At 27.6% G+C, this 12,331-nt stretch overlaps 1 protein-coding gene across 2 annotated transcripts; it reads left to right on the forward strand.

Moving 5' to 3' along the window:
• Positions 1-8: 8 nt before the first annotated feature.
• On the forward strand, positions 9-11,943 carry LOC117169646 (cdc42 homolog). Of its 2 annotated transcripts, none has more exons than XM_033356122.1 (5): positions 9-77; positions 3,398-3,594; positions 7,294-7,403; positions 7,478-7,675; positions 11,257-11,943. In XM_033356122.1, exons 2-5 carry the CDS (start codon positions 3,417-3,419, stop codon positions 11,344-11,346), a joined length of 576 nt encoding a protein of 191 aa, XP_033212013.1. In that variant the 5' UTR covers positions 9-77; positions 3,398-3,416; the 3' UTR covers positions 11,347-11,943. The 2 variants fall into 2 exon arrangements, with proteins under 2 accessions (XP_033212013.1, XP_033212014.1); XM_033356123.1 differs by lacking the exon at positions 9-77 and adding an exon at positions 107-185.
• Positions 11,944-12,331: the final 388 nt, after the last annotated feature.

Here is a 12,331-nt window from a genome sequence, read left to right on the forward strand (position 1 = left end):
GAATATGAATTGTGAGTTTCCTTTCTGCAGGAACTCAAGTTTTTTGACAGTGAAGTGTTGTCGACGCCCAGTTACTTGTGAGTTTCCTAAATTTAGTGTTACCACATTCTTTTCGAGAAAATTATTAATTTTGTATTCACTCGAGTGTAATTAGCATATTTTTACTCCTATTGTGACATATGAAGGTGAACTAAAAGCTCAAAATTGATTTAGCTACTTGCCGTATCAGGCAAAATGGCTGCTCCGAAAACAATCCCCCAATGTACATATGTGTGAATTTATCGTTCTGTCAGTTGTCTGAGTTTTGTTGTCAAATCACATGTGATATTTTCCTTTCAACCTTTTTTGTTTTCACCTTTTCAAGTCAACAATGACATTTCCAATTGTTATTTAGCATTTTCAGCACGACATGTGCCAACTTTCTCACTTGTCACATTTCCTTAAGAGTATATTTATTTTCACGATATAAATTTCCGAAACAATATTTAAAGGAATTTTTTATTGCATTGATGCTATAAAATTATATATTGTTTCTATTCTGAAAAATGTATGAAGCAAAAGATTTTTCACGTGCTGATTGTCATTTTGGAGTCACACTACAATTATAATGATTCATACTAATCCTGAAATCTCCGAATCCTGAAATTAGTAGTTAGGGGTGAACGAGGAGAAGAATTTTTTAAGTTTTGTTTCCTTTCTAATTTAATTATTTTATAAAGGATATTTTGGAGAAAGAAGTTATGCTCAACTTTGCACAAAAGTTTTCATTAGCATCTTTCTTTTTTTATTTTCAAACATAGCTTTTATTGATTTTCTTGAAATTCATGTGAATCATTCTTTGAGGGGTAAGAACTTTATATCGAAAAATATTATGTAACTGCGGATTTGTCTTTCAAGCAGCCAATTTTGTTTAAATTCGAGTTTTTTTAAATGCTGTTTTGTCAACTTTTTAGCATATACATTTTTTCCGAAAATCATACCCTGAAACAGTTTTATTTTGGATAATACCTAGGGGAGACCACCCTACAGCAGACAGTGAACCTAAAGTTAAATGTTATACAAAGCAAGAAAACTGTAACTACATTTGGGATTTGGCCCCCCGATTAGCACTTCTTTCCAATATATTTACATTTAAAACAATTTTAAATCGAAAAATCCCAAATGAAAGTCGAAACGCTTTGTTGTTTTGCATGGTAGAATATAATAATAATTAATTTATTGGCACAATTATGCGGAGAATAATTTATTCTAATTTTAATATATTATAGGGCGTCTACTCACCTGGACATTCTAGGATTGTCAGGGAATTTTTATATACCATTTTTGTTTTTGCAAGTCAGGGAATTTTTTCGAGAGCGTTCTTAATTTTTTCTTAAATTGAAGGGTTTCATGGCATAACCATGTACGCGACATTATTTTGAAAACACGTTTTCGTGGTTTAAAAATTTCCTAGCATTCGACCGGATATCGTGGTGAAAGGATATATCTAAATTCGAACCGGAAGTGGGTTTTTATCTAGATAAGCTGTGATCAATCATACGAGCATTTAAATTTTTGAATTCATTATATTCTGTTGTACTAAATAGTTATAAAATACAAATAATATAAATATTTTGTATGAGAATAAGACTGTTGTACTGTAAAATCCATTTTTTTCAAAGAAACGATTTTTTCAATTTAATTGTTCACTTTTCAGCATTCTATTGGTCTCTTCGTGCGTTTATAATGTTTTATATTTATTTAGTTTATTTTTGACGATATGTACCTTGAACAATTTAAAATTTTTAAAAATGTTGTTTATTGAGGGCTCTAAAGCTCCATTAAATCTCAAATGTGCTTTCTCATTTTTTTAATTCGGTTTTTGAAAAGGCTTTTTCTCCTAAAAAATTTGTCCCGATGTACTTACATGCTTTTGCTGTTGACACCAACGCAAAGAATTTCCCCCTTCAGTTGCGATAGAGTTTTTCAAAACTTGCCTATTAAAAATTACTTTTTATTTGAAAAGTTTTTTCGAATAAATCAATTTTAAAGGTTTATAATTTTAAAAAATTACATTTTTAAAGGTAAAAATTACGAAAAATTAATTTTTTCCTCAGACAAATTTGTGGCATCAATTTAAATTTTTTGTAACTGTAATACACATTTTTAATTCTGCAATTTAAGCAGCTTTGACTTTGAAACATCCAATGTACTTTAAAGTAGTATCAAGTTAAAAATTATTTTTATTTAAAAGCGCTAATGCAATTTCAATTCCATTGAATTTTAAGTAATAAATTCTTAAAGTTTTTAATTTTTTCAATTTTCGAAATTTAATCTGAAATAATTTTATTTACAGATTCTCGGTTTGAAAAAAAGACTCTTAAATTTTGAAAACCTTGAATTATTTTTGGCAATCGCTAAGTTCAAATACTTTAAAGAAAATACTTTGTATTTCAAGTTCTGTCAAGTTATGCCAGAAAAAGGGTTCTCCGAGCCCTTCCAACTGGGATTTTTTTTCAAAGAGGTCATAAATTTGGTATAAAAAAATTGTAGATCTTAAAAAAGACCGAATGATCCTGGGTCACGCTGCATCTGTGGATTGTGAAGACCCCTGATTTAACTGATCTAGTTGAATATTCCTTCATCGCAGTTGAAAAATAATTTATTTATTAGGCAATCAATTTTTTTCACTGAAAATGTATTCAATTTTTTGTTGAAAATTCACCTTTTTGGTAGAAAATGAATCTTTTTGGTTGAAAACTCATTTTTTTATCAAAAATTCAAGAATTTTAGATGAGAATTTATCATTTTAGCCAAAATTTCACCACTTTAGTTGAAAATTAATCGTTTTGGTTGAAAATATAACTATTTTATTGAAATTTATTATTTTTTTATTGGAAATTAATTTTTTTAACTGAAAATTAACTGTTCCATTTTTTGTTGAAAATACAACTATTTGGTTTAAAATACATGTATTTTCTTTAAAATGTAATATTTGAACTTGAAATCTTAGGAATTTGAAGCGTTTTAAATTGAATTTAATATAGTACCCAAATTAATTTTACTCAACAAAATATATTTTAGTAAAAAATCTCATAATTTCTCCCGTATTTACAAGGTGTCTACTAGCCTGGAAAATATATTTCGATTAAAATATTAATATGTTAAATATGCATTAAATTGGGAGTGTATAATGATAAAATAAGAATTTGTTTACTAGGACTGAATAAAACATTAATTATAATAAATTTGCGAAAATGTACACATACTCTGAGTCGATTGTTTACAAAAATTAAACAAAACTTGAATAGGTCCATACTATGTAATGTTATACTGATGCTGTGTAGTCTTGCTTACAATGTATAGATAAATTTTTACTGCAGAAATGTTAATCATTTTCCTATTTGTTTTTAAACAGGTAAGTAGAGTGATTAGAAATGCAGACAATAAAGTGTGTGGTGGTAGGAGATGGGGCGGTTGGTAAAACTTGTCTGCTGATTTCCTACACTACAAACAAATTTCCATCGGAATACGTTCCAACCGTTTTCGATAACTATGCGGTCACAGTAATGATTGGTGGAGAGCCATACACGCTCGGATTATTTGACACAGCTGGTAAGATTTGGATAAACATAATAAATAATAAATTAAAATTATCCTTAAATTCTGATTTCGGAATTTAATCAAGAGTTAGGGTGACCAGATGGCTTGATCGGCAAATAAGAAAAGTACCCCACTTCTCACCCACTTCAACCTCTAATTTCCTCCGCCCCTAATACAATTTAAATTAAGGTGCGTCATTTAAAAAACAGGGATGCTGCAAAATACCAATTACGAAATTCCCTACTTTTCCTAGACCAATTTTTCATTCTTACTTACAATTATAAATTTTTCTTTCAGGTTAAATTTTTAATAAAAAAATTAAAGTTCCAGCAAAAAGGTAAATTTTCAAACAATAAGATTAATTTTCTGACAAACAGGTGAAATTTTAACAACAAAAAATTAATTTCCAACAAAGTAGATCAATTTTTATCAAAGAAATGAATATTCAATTGATGTGAGAAATCTTTAACACACGAAAAATTAATTTTCAACCATCTAGAATATTAATTTCGTACCATTAAAGGAAATTTTTTAATCTAAAATGGAATAGTTATATTTACAGTTGAAAAATTAATTTTTAACCAAAGAAATTAATTTTCAAGAAAATACATAAATTTTAAACTAAAAAATATAAATTTTCAAAGCAAAGTGGAATGGTTAAAAATTTAATTAAAGACATATATAATCATTTTCAACCAATAAAAACAAAATTTCAACAAAATAATGAAATTTTCAATAAAAAAAATGTTTTTGAAATAAAATGATCAATCATCAACCAAAAACAATGAATTTTTAACAAACTACATACAGTTTCAATTAAGTAGTTGATTTTTTTAACAAAAAAGTATTTTAATTAGAAACCATAATTAGTTAAAGTCAATCAAATCGGACGAACTTTGATGCATTTGCATGTTGAGTCAAAATGAATGAAATTTCGACAACAGATGAATTTTTAAACAAACAATATAACGAATTTATAACCGAGAAAGATTTTTATGTCAATAACGAAAAAAATTTAATACAAAATGTGAAATTATAATGCCAAGAAGAAGCAGGTTTTAACAAAACATTTGTATTTTTAAGAAAATAATAAAATTGGATGTACATTTACAAACTAAGTTTATAAATGATGAAAATAACATTTCCGAGTTCAACATTTTTATTTAAATAATTGTGTAAAATCTATACAATGTGTTCATTATTTTGAATACTTTTTAGAACTTCCAATTTTTTCAGGCAATTGGAGGTTTTCCTTTCTTTTTCAATATTAGTTAAATTCCACACATGTAATATTTTTGAAATTAAATTAAACAGTCACAATGAGGCTGTGCACTAAAAAATTGTGAACGAAATTCAGGGCCGCGCAATGAAAATCGCGAATTCTCGTTTCCGAGCATGAAAAGTCAGGACATACATCTTGTGGTCACCCTATACATGTCAGTTGAATTCACTCTTTCGATTATGGTTCAATTAAATATTTTTCACTATGGAATAATTGGATTAATTTCATTTTAAAGATGCATCCAAACCTCGTAGAGTTCAAACTGAAACGCCACGATTGAAACTTTTTTACACATTTATTCAACGATGGAATTTCTTAGCTACTATTTAAAAAAAATGACACTTGCTTACATTGTTCTCTAATGGAAATATTTTTTCACTTTGCCATTAAACCTAGTTTTAAACTTTTTCGCTAGATTAGCTAAAATAACACATCCGCCATCTAAAAAATCGGAATTTCAAGGGATTTAAAAATATTTTAAGTGCTTTCTACCAAATTCACGAGATTTCAACAAATTCCAGGAAATTTTAAAGTATTTTAACTAATTTCAGGGATTTGAAATGATTTTGTAGAGATTTAACATTTTTGCATTATTTTACAAGATTACAATGAATTTTAAGAAATTAAAAAAATTTTTAAGGAATTTTAAAATGTCAAATCTCAAGGATTTCAAATTATAGGAAAATTCTAAGAATTTCTGACTAAATGAAAATGAAATAAAAATTAATTTTAAGGGTTTTTAGGGATTCATGGAATTGTATGGTGTCTCAAAGGATTTCAAAGATTTAAATATTTTTCAAGGAATTTTAAAAGATATTAAAAATGTCCAGATGTACGATATTCCAGGAATTTTAGAGGGTTTAAAAAGAATTAAAGGGTTTTTAATAGATTTCAGCGGATAGTAAAGCTTTTAGGGCATTTAAAAACATTTCAAGAAATTTTAAAAAACTTCATCAGTTTTCATGGGATTTCATCATTTTCAAAGAATTTAAAAAAATATTATAGATTTCAAGATGTTTTTCGGCATTTCACTCGATTTTTGTGGGATTACTATGGATTTCACAAGATTTAATGGATTTTAGAAATTTCAAGAGATTTCAAATGATTTTCGAGTTTAGGTTTTTTTTTTAATTCCAAGGAATTTAAAGATATTAAAAAAATTCAAGGGTTTTGTATAAATGTCGTAGGATTTTAGAAAATTTTTAAAAGTTAATCAGGGTATCAATGTTATTTAGCATATTTCAAGGGACTTCTAGGGATTTCTAAAAATTAGTCGGATTTCAGGGGATTTAGGAAGGTTTGGAGGATTTCAAAGATTTAAACATATTTAGAGGAACTTTTCAATATTTCAAGATGTACGAGATTTCTAAGGATTTCTAGGTATTTCTCCAGACTAAATGGATTTCAAAGAATACAATTTATTTTTAAAAATACCATTTAATAAAGTACATTTAATAAAATCATACTCGCTTCAATTTTGTTCAATTTACTTAAATTTTGGTGTGTCTCAAAATTTAAAATTATACATAAATGGAAAAGATAGCACTAATATTAAACCGCAAAAGTTAGGAAGAAACTTGCACGAGAAAGCTTACAAATAAATATGCTTTCAAAAATCATTTTTTTACAAACCATATACTCAAAAAAGTCAATTTCTGTAACATAATTACACAGAAGGACTTGAAATAAGAAGCATATGTTTCTAAACAGTATAATCCGCTTATTAGAGACAGATAAAAAAAGAAAAAATAGGGAGAAAAGGGATTCTTGCTCCGTCTGTTTTATACTACTGGGGTCTAAGCAGTTTCGAAACCAGTTTAGACTTCCTCAAAGGGAACATTTTTAATAGGAAACTACGAGTAAATATTTTTATTATATGCTAATATTAATAAGAACTATAGGCATGAATTTTAAGTTCTTTTTTAAAATGCTATTTACATTTTTTTGTGATATGTATTGATCTGTAATATATTTGAAAACTTTATACATATTTTCTATTATTTAAACAAAAATTATAAGAAATTCCGATATATTACTCTTCATTCTAAAAAACTGCCGTCATTTATTGCTTCGTAAACTAGAAACAGTGCCGAAATATTGGTTTATTCATACATAAAATAATGCAGTATGAAACAATTTTATAATGCCTATTTAGATTTGTCCGCAAAATTGACAAGTTCCAAACATAAAACATATCTTCTTAAATAGTTTAAAAATATATACAGTACATATATGTAATGGAGAGATTATATAATATTGATATTGAATAGTTATTAGTTACTTAAATTTAATCTCAATCTGGATGTGTCCATTTTTTGAAAATAGTGCCGGTTAAAGCGCTTTTAGATTTGAAGTCTCAAATTTTATTCATTACAAATCTTGAGCGCTGTCAAAAGAAGCTTTCTTAAATAGAATTTTTAATATTTCAGGTCAGGAAGATTACGATCGACTGAGACCCTTAAGTTATCCCCAAACAGACGTGTTTCTTGTCTGCTTTTCAGTCGTGTCTCCTTCATCGTTTGAAAACGTGAAAGAAAAGGTAAATAGAGTCTTTCATTACAGTTTCAAGAATCCATTCTCAAATTAAATATTGATTATTTCTTCTTTCTGCAGTGGGTTCCTGAAATAACGCATCACTGCCAAAAAACGCCCTTCTTACTCGTTGGCACACAAATAGACTTGAGGGATGATGCAGCTACGATTGAAAAACTCGCAAAAAATAAACAAAAACCAATAACGGGCGAGCAAGGCGAGAAACTTGCAAAGGAACTCAAAGCAGTGAAATATGTTGAGTGCAGTGCACTCACACAGGTATATTTTTCATTTAAACTTTATAAAATTCCTAAACTCTTACATTTTCTCTAAAAATGTCTCTCTATATTATAATAAGATCCAGGGTGTCCAACGACCTTGAAAACCTAGAATATTCCTTCAAATTTTTCACGAGAACCTTGAAGAAATCTTGCTACTGAAAAGTTTTTTATTTATCAATATATTATTTATATTTTACTCATTACAGAATAAAGAGATTTCTAGGCATTTTTTTGTAGACTTTACCATTTATTTTATAGATTGCAATGAACAGACTTTAGTTTTCTCTGCGTTAATATTTTAGAATGTTAATTTATAGCTTTTTTGTTATATTCAACTTACAAATTATAAAAAATTTTACTTGAAAATTTCGATGTTTATTTAATTTCTGAATTAGGATGAGCCATGGCCATATAACGAATTTTTCAAGGGTTTCACCACACGGTTTTTGTGTGTACACCAGATTACAAAACATGACTAAAGATTTGAAAAACATTTCAAAGATGTTAAAATATTTATAAGGATTTTGAACATTTTACAAAGATTTCACGGATTTTAAAGATTTAAAAATGGCTTGTACACCAGATTTCAAATATTTCATAAAAATTTCAGAAAGTTTTTAAAACATTCAAAAGACTTGAACTCAAAGAGTTTAAAAAAAATTCGGACATTTCATAAAGATTGCAAGGATTTCATAGATTTGAAAAATGTTTGTATATAAAATTTTAAAACTTTCAAAAGATTTTAAAAAGATTAAAAATATTTAATTATTTGAAATTAATATAAAAATTATGTCAGAAATATTTCATAAAAACTTCGTAAAGATTTCAAAAGAATACAAGAATTCCAAAGATTTCAAAAATGGAATATTATCCAAGATTCCAAAGATTTTAAACGTTTTCGATGATTTTGACCGAAGAAAGCTTGAATGAATTAAACAAATATTTACTGATTTTGTGGGCAGTAGTAATTTCAAAAAATTTGAAACAATTTCGTTTTATGCATACTTTTTTAAATAGACTTAAATATTTTCAATTCTTTAAAATCTTTGGAAATATCTGAGTATATTTGGAAGTCTTTTCGAATCATTAAAAATTTTTTTTAAACCTCTCAATTCTTGTTAATAAATTCATTAAAATTAAATTGACATTTCACAAAATCCTTTGAAATTATGTAAAGTCACGTAAGACCTGAGGATAATCCTTGAAATTGTTTAAATCTCTTGAAACTTCCTTGAAATCATTACATATTCTACATATCCATTACATGTCCTAAAAACTTTCAATTTTTTTAAATTCTTTAGATATACCTTATAATATTTGAAAATATTTGAAATCCTTAAATTCCTCTGAATAAATTTTTTGAAATTTCATTAAAATATTAGAAAATTGCTTCAAAATTCCGTAAATTTTCATGAAATCATGTATTGGAAAAAGTTTTTCAACCCTTCAGAAGTAATTTCCAAGAAAAATTAAAATCGCCTCTTTGTAAGTTTGAAAAAAATTATATTTAAAGTATTTTATAATCCCCAAGTTTTCTGCCCTCTCCAGGATTTTTTAACTTACCTTCACTGCTTCAATTTATTCTTTTTCACCTGAAAATGGAGAAAAATGGTTAAAAGTAATAATATTTGAAAGATTTCAAAAGATTATTTATCTCCATATTCAAGCATTCACTATTATTACTGTTGTACTCTAGATTAAAAAGATGAATTTGAAAAAGCGTGATGCATAATTTGAAAATTATTATTATTTAAGAGTTTAATTTCACGATCCTAATTTAAGAATACTTCAATTTTAACCAAAGTTTAGAATTATTTAATTTTTAACTATTCAGTCAGGTTTGAATTTCATTATTTCTCAAGTTTTCAATTATAAATCATATAATTTTCAACTTTTTTAGAATGATTTAACTTTAAGGGTTTACAATAATTCAAACTCTTCCATTTTGACCGGTGAAATTGACAGAAAATGTTTTTTTTTTAATCTCATTTTTTTATAATAAATCTATCCAATCACTTGAATGTCACTTGATACTAAGTGATATGATACTCCTTAATAATTGTTATCTACTACAATTTCTATGATTCCAATGGAAAGTTAGAGTTTAGAATGCTCAATTTTGGAATCATTTAATTTTGGTAGCTTTAAAACTAATGTTGTTCAGCTTCAAAAGTTTCAATTCGCAAGTATTTTTTGCGAAGTTTCTTAATATTTAAAAAGCCAATCAGGAACCTCACTACTTTTTTAATGTTTGGTTTGTAATGTTAGGTTTTTAACGCGATAAAACCTATTTCAAATATACAGTTTCCTAATGGTTTTTTAGAATTATTACATTTTTACGGGCATTAAATATGAACTTTATCAAATTTGTAGGTTTTAGATTTTTAAATTGCACTATGTAAAAACAAGCATACGGTAGGTTGTAGGTAGATACTATTTTTTTCAACGATTCATGAAATATTATAAAATAACTTAAAATATTTACCATTCGTTGAAATCCAATAAAATCTCTTGGAAAATCCGTGAAATTCCATGAAATCTGATATTTCCTGATATCCTGGAAAATGTATTAAAATACCTTGAGAATTTTAAAAATCTATCAGGATTATTTAAAACTTCGGAGATCTTATTATATTCATTAAAATCCTTCAAAAATCCCTTGGAATCTTTAAAATTATCCTAAAACCTTATATGTTCTAAAAAATCTTCCTAAATATTTCGAAAATCTTTAAAATCGTATATAGTTTTTTGAATTTCTTAAAATTATTTGACCCCTTGAAAATTCCTTGGAATCATTGCAAATACCCAAAAATATTGCAAATACCTTTAAAAAAAACTTAAATCCTCGATATCTATTCAACAGTTTTGAAAATCTTTTCAAACATTAGAAGTCGCTCAATTCTTTCGAAAAAATGGATTAAAATTCATTAAAATATTATAAAATCGGTTGAAATTTCGTCAAACTATATGAAATCTGATGTCAATCCTTGAAATATTTGAAGCCCTATAGAATCCTTTGAGATTCTGGGAAATTTATTAATTTACCTTATTGAGAGCTTTTACAATTCCTTAGAATTATTGATATCCTCGAAAATCTTGTAAAATCCTTTGAAATATTTGAAATTATTTTCAAATGTTTGAAATCCCTTCATTTTTATGTTTTTCTTTGAAAACCCATAAATTTCGTTTAATCTCTGAAAAGCCCTTAAAATCTTTGAAATAATATGAAATTGATTGAAATCCTTTCAAATCTTTTGAACTCTTTAAAAAAAATGATGCATATTGGCTTTTAGGGCCGTCTGAAAGATTTTTATAAGACAAGAAAAATGAACCCAGGTTCGAAAAAAGTCAGATAAAATTGTTTGATGAATTGGTAAATTGAAAATGATTTAATTTCAATTCTAAGCACTTTGAATTTAGAGGATTTGAAGTATAAAATTGTCCAGGTCGTATCTCTAGATTCGGGTCTGAACTAACCTGTGTTTCTATTTATTTGCCTAAGACGGGAGTTATAGAGCGCGCAGAGGGCTCAGTCTCCAAGAAATGTTATAAAAGTTGCGTTAAACTTGACTTTTACAGAAAGGACTGAAGAATGTTTTTGACGAAGCTATATTAGCAGCATTGGAGCCACCAGAACCAGTGAGAAGAAGACGCTGTGTCCTCTTGTAGGGAGCTGGCCGCTTCTTTTATACCATTAAAAAAATCGGCACAGCGCACCCTACGTTGTGAGTATATCTTAATATCGAGGACGAGCTGATTTCACGGAAAATCGTGAAAGTGTCCAAGTGAAATAATTTCCTAGAATCACGCGAAAGAACAAATTGACCAACCTGGACGGCGGGAAGGACCCGTTACGAATTGTAACCAGGGAGACAGTCTCATAAATATTTAATAACGAGTAAGGCATTTTTAATAATAAGTTACTAATGTGAATTTTTTAATAAATCGATCATTAAAAATCACTAAGCATAAATTTCTTATCAATTGAGATTCGAGACGGCCTAGGCGAGAATTATTGTGAAACTTTTCCCTAGATAACGAGTTGAACTTGCGCGTTCTGCAACCGACTGAAGGCGTTTCTCGACGCACACTGTAATTAGTTTTTACTCACTTACGGCCATATTTTGCTAATGCAACGCGATTTAGTGCTGGCATGATAATACTTCGGAATATAACGTGCATGCAATCTTTTCTTGTACGTTCGTATTTTTTTATGAACAAATGTATTTCTAGTACATTGTATAAAAAATGTCTAATCTATTGAGATCATCAAATTTTATTTAATTCCTCTATTTACGTTACGCTTGACGCTCAAACTCTACACAAGTACAATATTATGCTAATATTAAATTTCTTAATACGTTTTCAATAACCAGGATGTCTATCTTTCTTAATCCTCTTATATCCACTTTCCCTGCGTTTCTTTTTTATATGGTCTTTTTCACCAGAGAAATTTCTTTACTTGCAATAAAAAGCGCATATAAAATTATTTCATCATTTTAAATCATTTTAGTTAAACTAAAACTTTTTTAAACACAAGTTTATGATGTCTATTAAGGCGGCTCAAAAACCCAGTTTTTTTAAAAATCGAACTGAATCATTCTCACTCTTTTCTTTTTGCCAACACTTTAACCAAGGTCAGTCACCATAAAAA

Source organism: Belonocnema kinseyi, chromosome 3, assembly GCF_010883055.1.
Source record: "Belonocnema kinseyi isolate 2016_QV_RU_SX_M_011 chromosome 3, B_treatae_v1, whole genome shotgun sequence".
In the NCBI taxonomy this organism is placed as follows: domain Eukaryota; kingdom Metazoa; phylum Arthropoda; class Insecta; order Hymenoptera; family Cynipidae; genus Belonocnema; species Belonocnema kinseyi.